At 50.9% G+C, this 22,073-nt stretch overlaps 1 protein-coding gene across 8 annotated transcripts in view; it reads right to left on the reverse strand.

The window, feature by feature from the left end:
• Window positions 1-22,073, reverse strand: part of DAPK1 (death associated protein kinase 1) — a 176,547-nt gene that overhangs the window by 6,692 nt on the left and 147,782 nt on the right. For all 8 annotated transcript variants that reach the window (XM_058565482.1, XM_058565484.1, XM_058565487.1 and 5 more), the window contains 4 exons: window positions 11,178-11,400; window positions 4,839-5,027; window positions 2,377-2,574; window positions 1,143-1,281 (listed from right to left, as the gene is read on the reverse strand). In XM_058565482.1, coding sequence (XP_058421465.1) covers window positions 1,143-1,281; window positions 2,377-2,574; window positions 4,839-5,027; window positions 11,178-11,400 — 749 coding nt within the window. The remainder of the gene's footprint in view (window positions 1-1,142; window positions 1,282-2,376; window positions 2,575-4,838; window positions 5,028-11,177; window positions 11,401-22,073) is intronic.

The raw sequence follows: 22,073 nt of genomic DNA on the forward strand, positions 1-22,073 counted from the left end.
CTCTGTCATGTTACACTGGTGCCGAGACTTGGGGAAACCTGGGTGCTCGGGTTCCACAAAGTGGCAGGAACACAGTGGGGAAAGATACCAGCTTCCCTGGACACAGCAAAGGTGAGGCCAAATGTGCTCACCTTGCAAATTAGGGAAGAGATGCTGTTGAAAGTTGATGGACTAAGAATAGAGGGTGAGTATGCAAGTTACACTCTAGGTCTAAAAATATTAGTGGAAGTCCTATTTTCCATACTGGGAAGATAACACATAAGTGTCTTCTGTTGATAAACCAAGAATTCAAGTGGCTAGCATGTTATATAGAGCTGCAGGTTCAAACTTTTTTGGAAAGACATTAAGTAAAAATACACATTTTTGCATTGTGACCTTGTGCACATTCACCTGTAATATTAGTATACTTATAAGTGAAACAAAAGTTTTACAAAAATAGTTGACATGAAATACACTCATATTTTCCATTCCACTCCACTCCCCTCCCCTCCACTCCATCCCACTTTAAAAAGAGTTGGTCAGGACCTCCTAAGGGAATTTCCTGACCCTCTGTGGGTTAACTTGCATTTTCAGAAGCCAATCAGTAGTATGGTAGCATCAAAAGAACTGAAAGCTGAAACAGCTACAATCACTGAGCCTCTGACGTACAACATCAACTACAGTTGACGGCAGTGTATTATAGAATCAAAAGTCGCTGAGAGAATGGAACTTAAATGTTCTCAAAAAAAAAAAGAGATAAATATGTGAGAGGATGGATGTGCTAATTAACTAGATGGAGGAATCCTTTCACAATGTACATGTGTATCAAATTTCCACAATGTGCACTTTAAATATCTTACAATATTATTTGTCAATTATACCCCAATAAAGATGAAAAAAAATACACAAAACAACGAAAAGAAGTTACCTCTGGGCAGTGGTACCAGGAGGTGAGGAAAGAAGTCAGAAGACCACTGCTTTTTATCCTGTGCTCTTTACTTCTGTTTGATTTGTTATTATGTGTATTCATCGTTTGGATGAAAATAAAAAGATAGAACAAAGAAGGCAACCAAGGAAAAGAAGCCTTTACTTTCTTTAATTCCTCCTCTGGTTACCACGACTTCGGCTGTATCACCCCTGAAGACCCGGCGCCCACCCCTTACCTGTTCCTGATCTCCTTCAGCAACGACGCGTCTTTGTCATATCCAAACTCGCCTCCCGCTGGACGAGGAACATTCATGATGTCGGCGTGCGTGGCCACCAGGACCACTCGGAGTGGGTTCTTCAGCTTGCCACCGAAAGCTGGGGGCAGAGAGAGAACCGTTCCAGAGAGGGGTTCTCCTTCTTGGCTGCCTCTCCCCAGCCAGGTGAGCAGGGGCATGCTGGCTTCAGGCCCAGGCTGTCTCTCCAGGTGGATGTGCCACCTGCCCACAGACTTGAGAGCCCCGTGCCCACTGTGCGGCGTGACCTCTAGAAGGCCCCAAGTCCGGCCAACAACAGAATGAGCCATTTCCTGAACCTCAAGGAAGGCTGCTCAGAAGCGGACCAGAACCGACATCAGAACACAGGCCCCTTCTCAGATTTCCCTCCAAATGGGCCCTGCTTGCACAGCGAGGGGAGTTCTAACCTCTGACCAGGGGGATGCGCTTTACAAGACCAAAGAACACCTTCTGAATGCAGCAACACCACAGAAATGGCTTAGAAGAGAAACTCCTGCAGTTCACACAGACAGAGAGCCTCTCACTCAGGGGAGTGTTTAAAAGAAACCATGAAGAAGAATGAGGAAGAAGCAAAGACGGGGTACCCTGAAGGGGATAAAGCCCAACTTATTTGATTATTATATGCTTTTCAAAAGAAAACTGACTGCTGAGTTTTGTGTCTCACCAGGGAAGGCTGCTGCTTTTGTTGTACAAAAAGAACAAAAGAAGTTTATTCCATGCTATCCTCTCTTCTAGAAATAAAGTTAAGATAATGCATTTAGTCAATATGGTCCCTTTTCTTCCGTTCTTGACGGAACTACAGGATGAAGGAGAGCTCATTCTGTTTATTAATTATGTACACTTCAGGTAAAAGACGGTATTCCACTATCAAAGGAGGTATTCCACTTGGCACTCAACAAAAATGACCACAGCTCTACCGTGTAAGGAATGTAAGAAATGGATCTCAAGGAATTGCTCAGAATTGGGTCTTTGTGGCAGGAAAATGCAATCATGAAGCAACTCCCTGCAAAACAAAATGAACAGGTGAGCCTTAGAAAACCTCCAGAGTGGATATCTTTTAGTAGAAGGAGGAACAAAGGCAGCCACAGCTATTAGGCACAAACTGTAGGATCTGAGCACGGCCGGGATGCAAGCCCAGTGAGAAGGTCCCCACTCACCCAGGGGCGTCTTAGCTCACCTATGGGTTCTTCAACTGGCACAAGAGACTTCAGGAAACTGAGCCAGAAAATCACTTGGTTCAGCTGGATCTCATAGGGTTCTTCTAGACTAAAAACGATGACATGGATCGACGTGGGATCATTTGCAGCAAAATAGTCATAACAGCAGAAGTATACAGGATTTCCAGAGAACTCCCACACACTGAAATCGCCAACTCCTACAGAGAAAAATAGAGATGACTGTGGTGAAACACCACCACCAAACTTCAATCACAATTTTTCCCAGCACTTGAGGGATCCCAGAGGGACATGCAGAGCGTTCATTGTTTACCTACGCATCTACTTAAGCACAGATCTACGTACGAAACATCTACACGTCCCAATTATGTATGCCTATGTCTGTTTCTATAGCCATGCCTTTTATCCACATATCTAAAACTCTGCTTATATCTGTATCTGCTTAGCCATTTTGCTAAACACCTTCCTTACTCTATCTGTGGCTATATCTCTATTATGTCTACTTATAATACCCTGCAGTGGTATACACACACACACACAACACTCCCACACACGTGTGTGTGCATGCCTATAGGCATAAAAGGAAATGTGTGTGAATACATATATACTTTGTTTTTTCCTCCCAAATATTAGTATATTCACTATGAAATGTAACCTTAATTTTGGTTAAATAGTGACTAAATTCACGTTTCCCAGGGAGCGAGTGACCTGTGCAGGCTAGTCAGAAGTGAGCAAGCTGCTGTGCACAGCTGTGAGACGCAGTAGCTGATTAGCAGCTCTGCATATGAAGGATGTGGGTGGAACCGTGAGGAGGGGGGTCCACGAGGCCATCCATGGCAGGGAGAGCGGGGGCAGTGGCAGGGTTCCAAGGTTGTGTGTCTGCGTGTGTGTGTATGTGTGTATGGGGGAGTCAGATGCTCTCCTACACCAGCGCTGTGGGTGCAGCTGGTTTTCCTAGAAGTGTCTGGAGGTGAGAATCTGACCTGGACAAGGCACCTGGACCCTCCTAACAACCATCCAGACACACAGCGCCCCCACCTCTACACTGCCACATCCCACCAGGATGGTGACCACCCACCCACTGGCCTCTGGGGCGGCCTGGCAGGGCCACTTATGTTATAGGATTTCAGGCTCCCATTCCCTAATTCTCCCCTTCAGTGCTTATTCTGTGCCAGGAACTCCGTAGTCAGGAGTCATTCTGGAAGACCTGCAGCGCTTCTCTAGAGCTCTCTCTAGGAGCACAGGCACTCCTGGGGGGCACGACCAGCTCAGGCCTTAGTGTTTAGAGTTCTGGAACACAGAAATAGGCCCTTTGAGCTTCGGGAGCCAGACTTGGGATGTGGAGGAGCCTGTGGAGGAGCAGGGGGTAAGGGCAGGGACACTGGCGTGCTGAGGACATGCCTCTCCTCTCTCTAGGCTGCCAGGGCCAGCTTTGCTCCGAGGAGCACAGAGAACGCTCAGCCTTCAAGAGAGCAAAATGCACGTGGACTTTAATTCTGTTTCCTTAGGGCCAGTGGTTCTCAAGCCGGGGTCCCCGGGCCGGCAGCACTGGCAGCACTTGGGAATTCCCGGGCCTGCGGAATCAGAAGCCTGGGGTGGGGCCCCGCAGTCCGCATTTCCACAAGCCCCTCGGGGGTCCATGTGCAGCTGGAGCCTAAGAACCACTGCTTTAGGTAACACACACCGAAGAGTCCATTTTTCACCGGCTGTAGGATATAAAGGGCCTTCATGAAGATGCTCCTGACTGCCATTTCCTGAGCGCCTGACACTGTACCAGGCCTTTAATCAACATCAGCTCATAAAATCCTCACAGCCTCTTTATTGTATTTTTGGCCCCATTCTACAGAGGCAGGAACTGAGTCCCAGAGAAATTACTTTATTCCTGCTCTAAACTGTGTCTCAACAAGGCGGAGGCCAGTGTTCAGGTGACTCGGGCTCAGCTGAGGGCCCTGGAGCTCGCGGGGTGCAGCACAGAGAAATGGCTGCAGTGGATGCTGGCAGTAGTAAGCCTTCCTTGGGAACATTTAAAGCTTCACCCCCTCGGAAATGTTTGAGAAAAAAAATTGCTGTGTCTCTATCATAGCATTAGCAATGAGTATAGATGACTTAAAAATAATTCTCTAAACTGCTAGTGGGAATGTACTTTACGAGATTTCCCACTCAAGTGGATGTTTAGCTCCACTTTAAAAAAAATGCATTCATTTACCCAACAGTCATTTATTAAGCACCTACTGTGTGCCTGTCCTTTGCTAGGTGCCAGGGACACCAGGGTGTTTAGTTGGACTTTTAAGGGGTGTTAACCAGCCATGCTTCAGTCCTGGGTCCCTCCCAATGTCACATGCGGCGGCTCTCCTCCATCCTTGTGCAGCTGTGATGCCCATGGGACAGGCTCCCGAGGGGAGCGACTACAGCCCTGGCAAAGGGAAATGAGAGGTTCTGCATCCCTGGGGTGGGTGGGCCGTACCGTTCAAATAGGCGTTCTGGATGTCAATGGCTTTGGTGGACTGGTCATCAGCAGAGCAGTGCGGGTGGTGGGACGGGGCCACGAACACCTCCAGCATCCCTTTGGTGAGGCCCGGCTCGAACATCATGCTGCGGCTCCGCACGCTCACGTTCTCGCAGCCCGGGTACAGGTTGTTGATGCTCACGGAGACTGCAGGCCAGAGAGGACACAGGTCAGATCTTGTGTAGGGAAGTGTGCATGCCTGCTCCCCTCGCAGCCTTGGCCCATGCGTGGTCCTTTTCTAGTACACGCTCCGTCCCCACCCCACTCCTACCTCAGGCTGGTTTGTGTGTGCGCCCTTGGTGCGTACTATACAGCAAGGTTCCCCAGGGATGTTGCATTGATTCTGTTTGGTCCACCTCCCATCTCCCTTTCCTGCACTGCCCTGGGCCTCGGAGGCTGACCCCCTGGACTGCGTCTCCCAGGCTTATCTGCCATTTGCCTTCTGTGTAGGGTCAGCCAATGGGAGGCCCTGGAGAGGCTGGGAGGAGAGAAAGGCCGAGGCATTTCTTCCCTCCTCACTCCCTGACGCTTCTCCGACACCAGTGGTGTCTGACTCTGGAACCCCTGCGTGGCTCCTCCCCCGGAACTCCAGCTTTCCCAGGAACATGATTTTCTCGTCTTGTCTGTCAGCCTTGGGGGGTAGGGAATGGCTCCCTTCTGTTTCCAGTCTCAGGATGCCTCACTATCTCTTATATGTTCCCTTGACTTTGCCCGGAACTTTGCCCTTTCATTAAAGTCCCCACCAGGACCCTAGCGGATGCAGAGGAAACAAGTACCACTCTGGCACACGAGATTGTTTCTGGTTAAATGCAAAGTGATCTGACACAGTAGCAGGCTACGGCATTGACTCCTGCTGAATCACACAGCAAGAAAGTTATTCCTTAAAACATTCCCTTGAAGGCCTTTCAATTGCTGTAGCGGCAAGTCTCAGCTTGCGGCATTAAGTCTCTAGCATCTCTTCAATTCTTGCTAATCTCCCCTTTTAATAAAGAGGGAGCAGGTTAACAGTGTATAGCTAGGTTTTAATTACATTGTTTGCTGTTCATTGCACTTATTTTTATTTATGGCAGTGGTATTGGTTTTACATTTATGGTAAGGATATTAACGATTTTACTTTCAAATCAATGCATTCTAGTAAGAAAAAAGGTGAATCAGTTTAAAAAAATTACATAAATACTAATGGTGGCACTTGTGGGGAGCTGAATAACCCAGTCTGGGTCCCCTGCATCTGGACGCAGAGCCTGTGTGTCCTGGAAACAGGGACCTGTGCTGGCTCACTGTCACTCTGCTTGCTGGCTGGCCTGTCTGTCCCAACCGACTCCCACCAGCACTGTGAAGGCAGAGCCGCTCTCTCTGTCTCAGAGCTAGGGCTCGGGGAGGCGGCGGGGTGGGGGAGCTCCACGGGTCATCGGGGAGGGGCTCAGTGAGCTGACCTGCACCCTACAGTTGGTACCCTTGGTTCGTAGTTAATAGCAACAGACATTGCAGGTTACTACAGAAATGACCATTTCACCAGGGCCACCTGACTCTTAAAATTGGTGATCCAAACGCAAAGGTAACTCCTTGTTTCAAGACCCAAGATTTTAGACTGAGGACATGGACGGGACGAGGGGAAAACACAGGGGGTGGGGGTGAGGAGGAGAGAAGTGGAGCTCGAGGTCAGGGTCAGGTCCGAGGGAAGGAGGAAGCGCGATCCGACGGGAAGAGTTATTCATATTTATATATATTTTCTGATAACAAAAATTGAAAACTTTGCAAATGGAAATGTAAGGAAGACAAAATGACTCAACTCTCAATGACACTGACAATTTACCGTATGTCTTTGCATATCGTCAGTCCAAGTCTGACAAAAGCTCTGGGGTTTTTCAAGAATGGTTTGTCCATGTCCCTGTGCTCTGAAACCCGTGTCTGGGACGACTGACCATTGTCAGGGTCACACCTTGTCTTGGGGGTAGTGTGGGCTCGTGCTGGCTAAGGGAGTGCAGAGCAGATCTGCTGAGTGGGGGGCACTCCTGCACCTCCCTGACAGCTTTCTCTGGGAGGATAAAAGGGCAGGACAGGGCGTGTACACGGTATTATTAAATAACAATTTCACAGGGAAACAATGAAACAGTCTTTTTTGCTAATTGCTGACCCCTAGTGGTAGAAGCCTGACGGAGAAGCCCCGTGCACTCGAGAGAAGAGCTTCCTGCACGGGCCCTGCCTGGGGACAGCAGGCCTGGCCTCCTGCAGCGCTCTTCCTGGCCCTTGCTCCCCTGCCGGCACCAGGCGTTTCCTTCCTACTGTGGAACCACAATTCAAGAGCTACGACACTCAGGTGGCCACAAAGCGAGTCTGCGTGCGGCAGCCAGACAAGCGGCGTGGAGTGGACCACTGTGCTGTGTGGGCTGCAGGCAGGGGCAGCCTGCTCCACCCATGCCACCTGGTCCTGTCTCCTGGCTCGTGGCTCCAGTGTTTTCAGGAGATGGCAGCGCAAAGGGCCCAGTTTCTAGAGGCAAGCTTCCCCTGTCTGATGATACAAATGTGCCCACGTGGGCATCCCTCCAGCAAAGGAAGAAGGCCTGACCACTCTAGCAGAGGGCATGGGTGTCCAGAACTCTGGCCTAGGAGATAGCAGAGCAAGGACCCATGGTGCTGGCAGTGCCACCGTGAAGTGACAACGCTGCTGTTTCTGGAACCAGACCTCCTTCCCTGGCTCCTTTCCTCGGGTGTCTAACGAAGAAGCGGATCCGTCCATTCTGCAGTGTCCATTCTAGACATTGAATGAGAGCCTCTCCCTGCCCAGCTCCCCTTGGTGGCCCTCAGGGCGCCTCATATCTGCACCATCTCTGCTTTTCTGAGGATGCCCTTAATGCTGTATTGTGAGGGCCAGGAAGTGACTGGTGAGCGGCCCGGTCTAGGACTGGTGGGGTTCAGGCCCCGTGTGCTGTTGCCTCCTGCCTGCGGCTCCCTGAGCCCAGGGCGTGCTTGTCCCGCACGGGGCAGGAGGAGGGCCTGCTACAGAGCTTGCAGGCGGAGCTCCTGGCTCTTCCCAGACCTCAGACAGGTCTATATTTGACTGCAGATGAGTCTTGTCTCTTCCACGGACTGTTTGGATAGAAACTTTACCCCCCCTTGGAGCAGACCAGCCACCTGGGCATTAAGCAACGCCAGCCTCTATGGGGTTAGCCCTCTGTTCCATCCCAGCCTGGGCCCTCCAGGAGGCCACCTGGCTTTGGTCAGACAGATCTGGGACTGAATTCTACCTTCGCCATTGACTAGGGGTGACCTTAGCCCAGGAGTCACACACTGTAATGCAATGTCATTTCTGTCACAGGGCAAAATTTCATACATGGAGGGCGGGGGAATCTGCTTCTGAGCTCTCTCTCCCGGCCTGTCAGAGTGCTGGAGTTAGGGACTGGGGGGGAGATGAGGGGAAATGCAGGGCCTCAGTATGGAGCAGCCGTCCTCCTCCTGCTAACGGCACGAGGCAGGAATGCGAAGCCAGTGAGGTCAGAGCTTCCAGTTTTCCACAAGAAGCCACATATCCAACTATTTAGGTGAAATCTCTTGATTTTTAAATATTGGCAGCTAATTTGATTTTTCTCCTTCTCTTCCTCATACTACACAGAACACTGCGGCTCACAGGCTGCTGTGAGCCGCAGAGGTGGAAACCTCTGCCTCAGGCAGACACACCCCACGTCTCTGAGCCTTGGGTTACTTTTCTCTGAAAGGGGCTTATGACACGACCTCACAAAGTTGTGAGAATCCAATGAGATGATACATGTGCACAGGTCACCACAAACTGTGTTAACCACGTGCATGTCTTTCCACGCTTTCTTGCTTCTACGTAGGTTTTATCTTGTCTCCCCAAGGAGCAGCAACTTTTCCAGCTGGACAACCTTTGGGTGTCCCCTTGGCCTTCTCCGGCATTTTTTACTTTCTTAAGTCTTGCAAATCCCCAAGTGGACTCTCTTTAGACAAGTGACCACAGAGAGCAGTGTGCCTCTTGAAAGAACAATGGCATCAGCTCCCAGGAGAAGAGAATGCATTTTGAAAGTTTTCTCCCTTCACTTCCTTCTGGTAGCAAAGCCAGCATCCTCTGAGATGACGGCACACAGAAGGTCCTGGGGGACTTGCACTAGGTTGCAGCTAGGAGCCACAGGCAGGAGGCAAGCAGGACCTAGTCGCGTGTACTAGGTCGCAAGCACTAGGTCGCATGGGATATAAGGAAGAGCAGTGTTTACCTCCTGACAGACCTTTTGGAGAAGCGGCCCCGCTAACGAGTTACCTTGACAGACACTGGAAGGGGCGGCCGGGGAAGGCAGCTCTGAATGAAGGGTGGCCGAGAGGATGGGAGAGGCAGCCTCCCCCTGAGACCTGCTGCGTCTCTGTGCTAACTGCAGCTGGGGTTGGCTCGACTGGTGCAGAGCACACATCACCCTTGAGAGAGTCTTCTGTCACTGACCCCATGACCCAAGTCTCTCTCGGCAACGGCTGAAGGACATTACACACAGTGAGACGTGTCGATAAACTGGCCATCCTGAGCAGCACTGGTCAAGAATCGACTTCCAGATTCTTCCAGATGTGGAAAATTGGCCGAAGGAACATGGAGATAGTACTTCTGAGGGGTGAGGGTTGAGCAGCAGGTAAAACCTCTCCCTCCCAGGGAACGATGTGCCACCTGATCTGTGGCTGGTTCAGTTATTCATACTCAATGAGGGCTTATAGAAATTCCAGATCACAGATCTGGATAGATCTCTGTCTCTGTCTCTCACACACACACACGCACAGTCTCGTCCTCCTCTCTCTCCCAACAGTGGTTCAGACTGGAGTGACCTTCACCCACAGCAGGGCAGGGTGGGCGCCCCCTAGAGGCAACACCAGGAACTGCCAGAGAAGTCACCTTGAAAGAGAAGCTCTGGCCTCGTCCACACACACAGGCTGAACGGAATCCTTAAACCTGGAAAACTACTGGCTTCAGAGAGGGTGTAAGTCATCTTACATCCCAAAACTGAGCCAAAATTATAGTGGAAAATAGAAAACACGTGCCCGAGAATGCCCTTAGACCGAGTTAGAAGCGTCATTAACAAGCACCGGCTCAGGAACCAGACACTTCATCAATCGCCAGCTGTGTGACTGCAGGCAGCCCACTTGACCCCTCAAGGTTTCAGTACAACGATGGTAAACACACCCAGTAAGGCCGTCGTGTGGATTAAATGACATGTCACACGTACCACATTTTGCTCAGTTCCTGGCACAGTTCGTGCTCAATAAGTATTAGCAATATGTGTTAGCAATATTATAATCATACTAATTATAAATCCATTTTGGTTACTATTTCTTCCCCAAGTTTCAATTCTATTGCTGTGTTCAGAGAAAAGAAGGTGCAAGGGGCATGTAGATCTCAGTCAACTGTCCCCCATCCCCGACTAATGCTCCCCAGACATCCTCCTCGCAGAGAGAGGAATTACATAGAAACACAAACTTTAAAACATTTGTTTTCACCCTGGGAAATAGCTATGGCACCTTTGTAATATAAGGTACAGAAAAGGAATCCCAGGCACAAAGTGTCAAAATTGACATTGTTCAGAAAACTCTCTAGAGATCTTTACTCTTCACACAATGTAATTCCCTCACTCTAAAGGGGGATTCAGGAGAAATAACACCCCAGATGGCACAATTTCCTCTTGCTCACTGTGCTGTCTCTCCCTGGGAAGGACAGGTGACCTGCAGCTCAGGGTGTGAATCTACCAATAACTGTGTCGTAGAAGGAGGGGAGACAGCAGAGCCTGCTTCCCAGTGAGGGTCAATGTGAGTGGAGGGACCCACCATGACAACCACTAAGGAGGTTCTCACAACCACCAACCAGCTCCGAGAGAAGCCGGAACGGTGCTTCCCCATGAACCCAATTTCGTTGCTCTATGTTCTTGCATTCCTGGGAGTGCCTGCAGCATTCCAGAAGAAAGTATACAAGTGAGGACCTCCGGGGGGGGGGCCAATATTCCACCTGTGCAATCTGGAACCTGTTCAGTCCAAGCTCTTTGTGGCTTCAAGGGCAGAGTCCCCAAGTAGAACACGACACAATTCTGCCATCTGCACACTTGCGGTTGTGACCGTGATTTCAGGGAGGCCCTTTCCTTGCTATCGCCTGGGCAGTCTGCAATTGCTGGTCAAGGGGGGTGGACGCAAGGCCCACAGCCTGAAAGCCACCAAGGTGGTGGGATGCGGTCAGCATGGGCCTAGCGGCCAAAACAAAGCCAGCACTCATCCTAGACTTCAGCAGCGGAGAGACAGGGGCCGGGTGGAGGCGCCTACCTGCCGGCTTGGAAGCCAGGGGCGAGGGCGGGAGCCTGGTGGAGCTGGTGGAGGAGAGCCGGGGCCGGCGCCTTCGGAAGAAGCTCCTCAGCAGCCCACACTTGAGAGATTCCGCCAGAGTGCTCTTCCCAGAGCCCGAGTGGCCAAACAGCTTCAGTTTGATTCGTGGCTGGAGGTTCTGCGTGGGTCGCAGCTGCTGGATGAAGAGTCCTCGGTGCGTATCCTGAACACAGATGAGAGAGGGCCATCAGTCACGGAGGAGGAGAGGCCCCGAGCAAAGTGCAGGTGCTGAATCTCAGAACCCCCGCTGCGTCCTCCCATCTGCGATTTCTACCCATGTCGCACCTAGTGTTTGTTCTGCCTTCCGTACATGTTGAAAAAATTCATGTACAATGCACATAACATACGTTTCACCATTTTAAAGTGTAGAGTTCAGAGGCTTTTAGTACAATTACAACGTTGTACACCCATCAGAGCGTTTTCATCACCCCAAAAGGATACTCTGCACCCACTAGCAGGCACTTTCCACCCCCCTCTCTGCCCAGCCCGAGGCAACCACCAATCTGCTCTTTGTCTCTATAGATTTGTGATTTCCATTGCATTCTGATGCATAGGGAACTGGGTGGAGCCATTCCTGTGAAGGATCAATTGAGAGTGAAACAGGGTCAGCCCTGTTAGACCTGCCGGGCCACCTGCTCCTCTGTGTGTGGAGGAGTCTGGTTCCTTCATGACACTGCGATGGTACGAGATGACAAGAATAAGGGGCATCATGAGGTACGAAGCTAAACGCTGTGGAGGGGCCGGGGGACACGATAACCTTTCCACTTTCTTCTTTCTCAGCCCTACAGGGAGAAGCAGGAGTCTCCCCAACACTGGATAATTCACAGGTTGACTCACTCACTCATTCATTCATTAGCAAACATTTAGGAAGGGCCTCCCGTGTGCTAAGCACAGCACACGGGAATGGGAATGGGAAGCTCTAGACCTGCCCCAGATCTGTGGTCTTGGGGAGATATAGACGTGTGAACATTCTGACATCTAATATAACGTCAGTGCTTTTGATGGGTGGTGTTGGCAAGGTGCTCTGTGCACCCGGGGAAACTACCTCAAGGTCTGCACAGTGGGCATCGATCCTGCCACCCCGGGTCCTTCTCAGCCTTCCACGCCAGCCTTGTTTCCACCACCCCGCCCGGGTCCAGCTCTGCCGTACCAACAGCAGCTCTGCTGGAGCTGTTGCATGCAGCTTGAGGGTGATTCCTTCCCCCTACCCAGGATGACTTTTTCTGCTTTAGACTGTTAAATTCCATGCATCCCGCGAGACCTCTCTTGCTGTGATCTCTCCCAGAACTTCGCTCTTTGGCAGGCTCAGGCCCATGTGTGGCTCTCCATCGTGACCCCACCAGACTATAGGGTAACTTTGTGGCGGTCTCCCCCTCTAGACTGGGAACCAGCTTGAGGGGAGAGACAGTATCCCCAGCACCTGGCACAGGTGGGATGGTGCTGTATAAATGCCCTGACTCGGAGGTGACCCATGCAAGACCATTGCAGAGGTGAGCGCCTGCCTTTACGTCTCGGTGAGATCTCAGACCTGGCTGACCACTGCTCCCAGTTCTAAATCCTGGGGGGGCGCTAACTTACTGCTGATCTCTTCCAGCTAAGCCAGTTACTGTGCCCACTGTCCGAGCAAGCTCGCATAACAAACTCACAGCTCTCCTGAAGGCTCCAGTGTTCCTACTCCCATTTTCTATTGGGAAACTGCGACTCATCTTTCTCAACAGGGGCAACACTGCCCCCTAGCGGGCACTTTGGAAATCGGCAGCAGCATTTTTAGTTCTCAGTGTTGCAGGAAGCTACTGGCAGTGGGTCCTAGGTGTCCAGATGTGTTCACACAATGGCCCCAGTGGTAAGAATTCTCCTGAGTCACTTGACTTCTGAGTGTCTGCTGAGCACTGACAAAGGAAAAAACCTGTTTATGATCATCTGAGCTTAGGACTTAACTGCATTTTACATATGACCCCAAGGGCTTTGAGGGGGTATGGTTTAATACATACTGACTTTTCCAAGAATGTACTATTTTATAAATTGGTGGAAGCATATACATATACATACATATATATAGATCTTTAGATCTTAATGAGTTCTGTCTCCCGACTTCTGAAAATCATGTCAGCATGCCACTGCAGTGTCCAGCTCATCCCACCCTCCTATTCGCATGGGCACCTGTAGGCAGTGCATTCAGGGATTCCGTGGATGGGGCCAAGCACCTGCTGATTCCACTCCGTCCCCTCATGCCCTGTGCCCCAGCTTCTACACACTGCAACACATTATATTTTACTATAAATATTTTCCTTCGATGTCTTTGTTATGTTACAGTCAGGGCATCCTACTGATCTTTTAAAATTATCTGTGTAGGTACGTTGCTATCTATGAATTGTATTTCAGGAGAGTGAAGGGGGAGTCACAAAACATACAAGATGTTGGGTTGGCTAGAGTTGGAAACCACGGCTTGGATAGCGATCTGTAGAACGTGAGGTTCCCCTTATTCTGGTTTTAACCTCAAATCTCAATAGGTTCAGAGACCAAGCACTGCAGAGGACGGAAAGGGCCGGAATATCTTGCCAGCAATTCCCCTGAATTATTACCAAGTCAGCACAAAAGCTGAAAAGGTTCTATCCTGAGACAGCGCTGGCATTCTTCCCATGCTGTCTACTGCTGCAGATAACCCATGAGCCCTAAAGCAAATCCACCTTCCCTCATAAGCTTCAAAACCAGTCCTTTTATCTTCCCTTTAAATCACGCGCCCTGCTCAAAGCTCCACCGCGTGGTGAGCATCTGAACTGCAGTCAGGGTCCTGTGAGTATCACCCTCCATCACAAGTATCTCACTGGGAAGATTAAAAAGCTCTGCACCTATTTTGTGACACGCAGCTTACTAATACACGCAGACCCTTGTGTGACGCCAGTGTCTGCTTCTCCTGACACGGGGGAAAGGCAGAAAACCCGCTTCCGACTTCAATCCAATCACTGGATCCCGGGTGCACTGTGCAATTAACTGGCTTGTGGCTCCTTTCTGCGTGTTTCATGCCGTTGATCTTGACACTCTGAACTTTGGCCAACATGTCTGTCCTGTGTGAAGGAATAAGGGCATGTTCGTCCTTTCTGCATGAGTCCCGCAGGCCCTTCCACCCTGACGAGACTTGAACCATGGTGAGTGTGGGATACCCCTGCCGCCCCGATGGCTTCCAGAAGCCACTCTGAACCAAGGCTGGCTTGCTTCTGCACAGCAGAGAGAAGTCATGTCTGCGCCTTGCTCAGTGGTGGGCCGGAAGCTGCTGGCAATCTGTTTGCCTGTTTCCTGGGCCAGCCCCAGAAATGGAGGCAGGAGGGAAGAGGCTGCCGGTGATGAAGACTGTCTCTTTGTCCTATCTCTAGTGAGGTTCCTCTGAGCCCTCAAGGCCCTGGCCCTGGGCTGTGTCCTTGGCTTGGTTAGTCTAGTTTTAGTGAGAACCCCGCTGGATCAGTTTAGTGGAAACCCCATCTTTGATATCTAGATCAAATTCCTCATCCCCCACCTTTGATATCTGATACCCCAGCCTGCCTTCAGCAAGAATCCTGTTGAGTTGGTGTATTGTAACCTTTCAAACTTCCTATCTTCCTGCTGCCTCAACAGACCCACAAACAGGCTGTGAGCACCCGCCCAGGTGTACCAGTATGATAAGGTGCACCCCCCAAGTTCCCTTTCCTACCCTCCCACCTGTGACCCAGTGACATTCAAATGCACCAGTGACATCCCTCTGCGTCTTTCCTTTATACCCCCCATCCCCAATTAATGCCCTTGCCACGGTCCTCTCTGCTTCTCCCAGCTTGATTGAGCCTACACCTGTGACCCCCTCTTGCCTGCTGTCTCTCTAGGACCTGTGAGTATAAGCAACTTTGTTTTCTCCTGAGCTCCGTCTCCTCTTGTGGCCGCACCTGGCTGACCGTCTCATAAAAGAATCAAAAGAACTCAAGTCTAGGGCCAGGCCCGTGGCTTAGCAGTTAAGTGCGCGTGCTCTGCTACTGGCGACCCGGGTTCGGATCCAGGCGCGCACCGATGCACCGCTTCTCCGGCCATGCTGAGGTCGCGTCCCACATACAGCAACTAGAAGGATGTGCAACTATGACATACAACTATCTACTGGGGCTTTGGGGAAAAGAAAGGAGGAGGATTGGCAATAGATGTTAGCTCAGAGCCGGTCTGCCTCAGCAAAAAGAGGAGGATTAGCATGGATGTTAGCTCAGGGCTGATCTTCCTCACACACACACACAAAAAAAGTAGTCAAGTCTAGCAAGAAGCCCTGGCCTTGTTTCCTCTCAGCAACTTTCCACCCCCGTCCCCACCCTGCTCCTTGGCTGTAAATCTCCACTTGTCCTTGCTGGAAGCGGAGCTGAGCTAACGGGTCTTCTCTGCCACAACCCCCTGCAGCACCCCCTGAGCCTGCCTTACCATTGTTAACAATACTGTGAATTATTCTTTCTTTAACACCCAGAGGAGTAGAGACAGGTGCACTTCCTGCCTGTAGCAGTAAGTGCATGTGTACACCACCTTCCAGCTTACATTGTGCTCTCACTCACAGTCCTTACTCAAACCTCAAACAAACCTTTGTGGTTGATGAGGTCATACTCCCTTCCAGATGAGGACACTGAGGCGCAGAGAGGCCAAGGCACTTGCCCAAGGCAAAAACTCACTGCCAGGCCTTCTTTCTTCCACTGTTGGCCACTGAAAGGGAGGTGGGGGGTTTCTCAGAAGCAGGGGGAGAAAAGGACAAAGATGTGCAAGTTGGAGGCAGCATCTCAAAGCGGGCTTGTGCTGGAGCGAGTGACAAGCACTGAGGAGTATCTAGTATCCTCCTGCTCTAAGACACTCCCCAGTTAGTGCAAAGTCGCCAGTGAATGCTGCCGCACAAGCATCAGGATTTAAGGGAAGATCTGTACGTCACCGCTACAAAAGAGGCAAGGAGAACAGTAAGGGGTCTCCTGCTCTGGATTTTTTCAGACAAAGGGCACATCTCTCTTCAGCATCTAAGCAAATGAGCTGGACTGCGCGCCTGTGTTAGCAGACTCCAGGGTCCTCAGGGAGCTGCTGGTTGGGCGGAGGGTGGGGCTCAGTTCTTTATCAGAGACATGGTTTGAGGCTTCATCTGGAGGGCTATGTTCATCTCAGAATCAGTTGCAAGCTCACATGCTGTTTCCTAAATAACTGCCCTCAAGAAATCTTGTTTGTCCAAGAAAACACTGCTTTACGGACTTACAGCTTGGCTTTTATGATGTCCTTGACCCTGGATGATCATTCGGACACACACACACACTCTCACCTCTGGAGTGGGGACGAAGGTTGGGCAGGTGAGAAAAGGATTCTGCAGGTCAGAGGAGGAGGAAAGGGGTGGAAGGAGTCCCAGCCTCCCTCCTGCTCCTCTGCCCAGGGCCTTTGCACATCTCCCGGCCCCTCCCTTCCCCCAGGAGCAGCTGGCCTTGGCTGGGACTCACTCTGTCACCCTTCACCTTGTCTTTGAGAAGAAAATTGGGAAACTACTCTATTAAGTCTGACATAACCCGCCATAATCTTGAAAAGCAAGGAAAAGCAAGGAAAAGCAAAATATGCTCGAGTCTTCTCCTTGCTGAGGAAATCTAACCTCGTCCTGCAGAGTGATACCTCCTCCTGCTCACTGAGAACCTTGGAGAATCTGAGCATAACCGAATCCGACAGACAAGTAGGGAGGAAGTGTCTGAAACCTCTGCCCTCGCGGGCGGGCGGGCGGGCGGCGCGGCTTCCCTTCCCACCAGCAGATGGCGCAGCAGGGCGGCCCGGAAGGCCGCCGCCTCCACCCGGCCGCGCGGCTCCCCCGGTGAGGGCTTGATGCGGCCAAGGGCGGGGAAGACAGAGTCTGCGCCCAGCTTGCTCTAGAAGGTGCTAGACTAGCGATCTCTTTGGAGGGGGGCACAAAAGTCCATCCGTGGTCTATATTTAACAGAAGCTCCAAGACCACTCTGCGACTCAGTCTTAAAGCCCGTCGGGGTCAGGCCCCGGCTGGTTGGGCCAGGCGAGCATGCGCAGTAACACGGGGTGGGGGGGCGGTTGGCACTACGGTGTTACCTAAACTATGGCTCATGCCTTGAAATACCCTCCTGTGCTGTCCCCTCTGTCTCCCCACGCCAGGCTGGCAGATGTGGCTGGGACGCGGAGGTGAGGCCTGGGGTGTCTGCGGGTGTGGAGCTCTGGCGTGCAGGGCCGCCAGGGTTGGGAAGGGAGGGGAAGGCGGCAGGGAACCTGAGGAATCAGAATTCTAAACTGGAACCTGGCCTTCCGGGCGGTCACGAAGGTGGTTTGTGAAAGCGGGAGGCTGAAACACATGGTATCTCCCCGTTTGTTAGCTTTAACCATATACTTCAAATATTTACACAGAAATGTGAGCCTCCATTTGTATTCTTGCCCAAGGCTCACAAAGCAATTAAGCCTGGACAACCCCGGTCCAAGTACAGTCACATCTGACCTGGCCACCAAGATCACCTTCTATCTTGTCTGTGTCTGAGCAGTCAGAGGGAAAGTCCTGAAACCTAAGTCAGATCTTGCTCCCACCTGCTTAATACACCTGGTCCAAAACCCAATCTCCTTACCAAGAACTGTAAAGCAGAGTCTACCTCTCTGCTCGCATCGCATCACCTCGGGCACCATTCTTGCCCAGGCTACGATGCTCAAGCTGTGACAGCTAGCCCCATCACCTTCTTCTTTTGGGTCTGTTTCCTGGGACACACCTAACTCTTCACTGCCCCAGGCCCTCTGCACTACTGTTCCCTCTGCCTTCCCCAGCCTTTGCTCTGGCTGCCTCCTTTTTCTTGTCCTGCGGCTGTTGGTTTCAGTGCACCATCAGAGAGGCGTCCCCTGACCAGTCAGTGGAAAGTAGCTGTCACACTATTTTCTCTCAATTCACCTTATTTGGATCCCCTGGACTTACACCAGGGGGCAGCAAATCTTTCTGTAAAGGACAGGTGGTCTCTGCTGTGACTGCCACGTACCCAGAAAGCAGCCATAGACAGCAGTACATGAAAGGGTGTGGCTATGTTCCAATAAAACTTTATTTACAAAAACAGGTGGTGGGCCGTCTTTGGTTTGTAGGCCATTGTTTGCCAACTCCTGACTTACCCTGTCTGATGTTATATTTGTTTACTGGCTGAGGCTTGCCTCTTTAGTTCACTGTGGTCTCCCTGGTGCCAGAACAGTTCTTGGCATGTAGTACACACTGCAAATATCTTTTTTTTTTTTTTTTAAACAAAGGTGTTTCTTTTGTTTTTCTTCTAGGAAAGATTCACCCTGAGCTAACATCTGTTGCCAATCTTCCTCTTTTTTTTTTTTTCCTCCCCAAAGCCCCAGTACATAGTTGTATATTCTAGTTGTAGTCCTTCTAGTTCTTCTATATGAGCTGCCGCCACAGCGTGGCCACTGACAGAGAGTGGTGTGTTTCCGCACCGGGGAACTGAACACGGGCCGCCGAAGCAGAGTGCGCCAAACTTGAACCGCCAGGCCATCAGGGCCGGCTCTGGGCATATCTTTTAATTGAATATTATTTGGTGACTGCACTGCTCTTTGAAGCCCTGGTGAGTCTGGTTGCATTTCCTTCCTTCAGCGCCTTCTCCCCTTCGCAGTTCAGCTTTCACTTTCTCATCAGCAAAGGTGACTAAAGACCAGCAGAGTGACAGGGAAGGTGGTCCGAAATCTGGGAAAGCCAGATAAGAGCATGGAGAGGTGACGTGGCTTTCCGCGTGTGGCAGGATGCAATTAGGCCCAGCTCGGATGGGAACAGCAACTCTTCATTATGCAAATGCAGTTACTTGTGGTGAATTTTAAATTCTGGGCAAACTCCCAACTTAGTCCTATTTTCCAAAATATTCCTGGGCACCTTTCTCCACTGTCTAGTCTTAGGCTTAGGAAAAGCAGCTACTTTTAGTATCAGTTTATGGAAAATCTGATTAGAAAGACAATCACACAAAATAAAAATAAGCCAACTCCCCAAACCTCCTGAAACCAGTATTTTAAAGTCAGATAAGAACGGGACTCTCAGTGATAGTGAAAATGGATGCCGATGCAAAATCTAAGTGCAACCCCTCCCTGCCATCATAACAAGCACCCCGCTTTTTTCCAAGAGAAGGAGAATTGGTCATAAGCAACAGCACAGTCCTGGGGCAGGTTTGCAGGGCTGAACTGGGCTCTGTTGAGCAGTGGGGTGAGCACAGAGGAGAGCGAAAGGGCAGCTCCTTTTTGTGAGAAGGTGGTACCTACAACCCAGAGTGGCTGTGGGGGCTTCCAGAGACCCCCAAAGCAATGGTGTGCTGGTAAACCAGCTGGCTGGGGCGGGGAGAAAGCCCTGACTGCAGTGTTTGCTGTGCCTGTGGTGTAAATACTGCCGCCAGGGCTGATTTCAGGCCCCCACGTGACAGCACTGAACAGGCAGTGGGGACGGGCTGCGTATGGGGGCTCTCCCGGACAGCAGCAGAGGCTCCAGCACCACTACTCCCAGTCACCTCGTGGTGAACTGAGTCAGGGTGGACCCTCCCCAGCTCAGCCCTGCCCCGTGTTCTTCCTCCCCACAAGCCCCCGCCTCGGCCACCCTCACCCCACCCTGCCCTGATGCACTGGCTGCAGGGTCTCAGCTCCCCACCATCAGCCCCTTTCAATGTCTAGGAATCAATATATCCTCTCCCTCTCCTCTGGCCCATCCTCCGCTGCCCTGTGCAGCTCAACAAGATGGGTTTGGTTCTATTTCCTGAAGACAGAGCCCCAAGGCTTCCCTCGAAAACAGTTGTGTAAAAAAACATTCCTAGGCACTGCCAGAGGTGAAAACACAGGGCAGGTTTCTTTTGCTCATTTGGCCCATTTGGAAACCAAAGGGAATGACAAGGCAACTTAAGGCCCACACCCCTGCTGTCCCAGATCCAGACTGACTTCTCCATGAATGCGTTTAGGATCAACACTTAGTGGGCCGGACGGGGGCGGCATCACCCCAGGGGGTCAGGAAACGTGTAGCGGTGTTTTTTGGTTTCCACAGCGAGTGGGGGAGGGGATGCTGTGATATTAGATGTTTGGGGGCCCTCGCATCCTGCAAAGACAAGAAGTCCCAACACCCAAACGCAGACAGCTCCCTGGTGAGAAGGACTGGAAAATGTGGAGGAGAAAACGACACTGAAAGGAAATTGGTGATAAGATGCTCCTAGGTATACATTAGCCTCTTTTCCTTTCCCCTCCCTGTTGTGTATGGTTGTGAACAGGCTCTTCCTCCAGCTGATTCGAGTTATAATTGCAAATAAATCTATCTCTTGACTTTCTCTGCAGGTGCTGCCTGCTCCTTGCAGCGACCCAACACACCCTCCCGGATGCATCTCCAGGGATGCGACTGTGCCATCTCAATCCCTTCCAAGAACCAGGCTCAAGTACACGTGTCCCCAGATCCCAAGCAGTTATTTATGTTGGGATTTATTAAAAAACAAGTGTGTTTAGAAATGCTTGGCCGCCACCTCCTCCCTTTCTGGCTTGTCAGGAAGCTGAGGTCTAGCGTCGTCTGAGGGAGTGATTCAGGCGACAAACACGCGGGTCTCATTGAACATGGAGGCCCCTGGGTTACCCTACAGAAGGCGATCCATGCTCGCCGCAGAGTGGGTGAGCTCAGGCAGGGGACGGACGGCCCCTGGCTGGCGAGGGTGGTGCTGAAGCAGCCCTGAGCCCCTGAACAGGCACCGAGAGCAGGCATTTCTATTTCAGGTCTGAATCTGGGCTCTGCACTAATTAGCATGTTGCTTAACCTCGTTGAGTCCCAGTTTCCTGCAGAAATTCCAGGAATGCTGTAAACTTATAGTGCAAGTCACACAGATCGAGGATTAATTGGTGGCTGTTACTAAAAATGACTCTAAGGGTACCCTGCCACAGTTGCCATTGTTGACACCCCAACATCTGCTCGCAAGGTCTGGGCACAGAAGAAGACACATTGGGGAAATCTCCATGTATCCCCAGGAAGTGGAGTGATCTGCAGAATACCAAAAATGACGCTTACAGTGGCAAACACATGGTGCTTACTATGTGCAGGCACTGTTCTAAGGACATCGTTTACATTAGCCCATCCAACCTCATCACCATCCTGTGAGGCAGCACCATACTCAGCCCATTTGACAAGTGGGGAAACTGAGGTACGGAGCTGTTAAGCAGCTTGCTAGTTCAGTCGGCTAGAAAGTCGCCAAGCTGGCATTTGAACCCCTCGTCTGACTCCTGAGTCGATGCTCTCGGCCATTACCCTATATTGTGCCTGTCAAAGCAGCAATGAGAGGGGAGCCTTTCGGTGGATTCTGGGCACTGAGAGGGATGAGGTCCTTTCATCACAGGCATTAAAATGACTCTGCTTTGCCTTGATCTCTCCTTAGAGAAAAATCACAGGATAATGGTGAAATATTAAATATTGTAATATTCCCTCTCCCATCTCTCTTTTGAAAATCTAGGCACCAAAAAACAAAGGTGCAAATCAGTGGAAGAAAATAAAGGAAAACCCAAACTAGGACCATGCAGGAACCCACTCTGCTCCGAATTCAAAATTCTCTGGAATTTTGGAAATTCCAAAACTGGAAAACAGCCACCCTTTCCTGGGGCACAGGAAGCTGGCAGCAGCACCACAGCAAGCTTCTTTTCATTTATATTTCTAGTTACAAAATTAGTCTAAGCACATTGCAGAAAATGTGGGAATCAGACTAAGGGAGAAAGAGCACCAATCCAATCCAACCCAAGCCTGGCTGCGGCGTCGGGTGTTCCCACCCTCATGTCTTTTTTCTGGGCATTTAGTCCTTGTTTCAGATCCGCCACCATAATGGACCAGTGTAGCAC

The sequence above is a fragment of the Diceros bicornis genome, chromosome 22, assembly GCF_020826845.1.
Source record: "Diceros bicornis minor isolate mBicDic1 chromosome 22, mDicBic1.mat.cur, whole genome shotgun sequence".
In the NCBI taxonomy this organism is placed as follows: domain Eukaryota; kingdom Metazoa; phylum Chordata; class Mammalia; order Perissodactyla; family Rhinocerotidae; genus Diceros; species Diceros bicornis.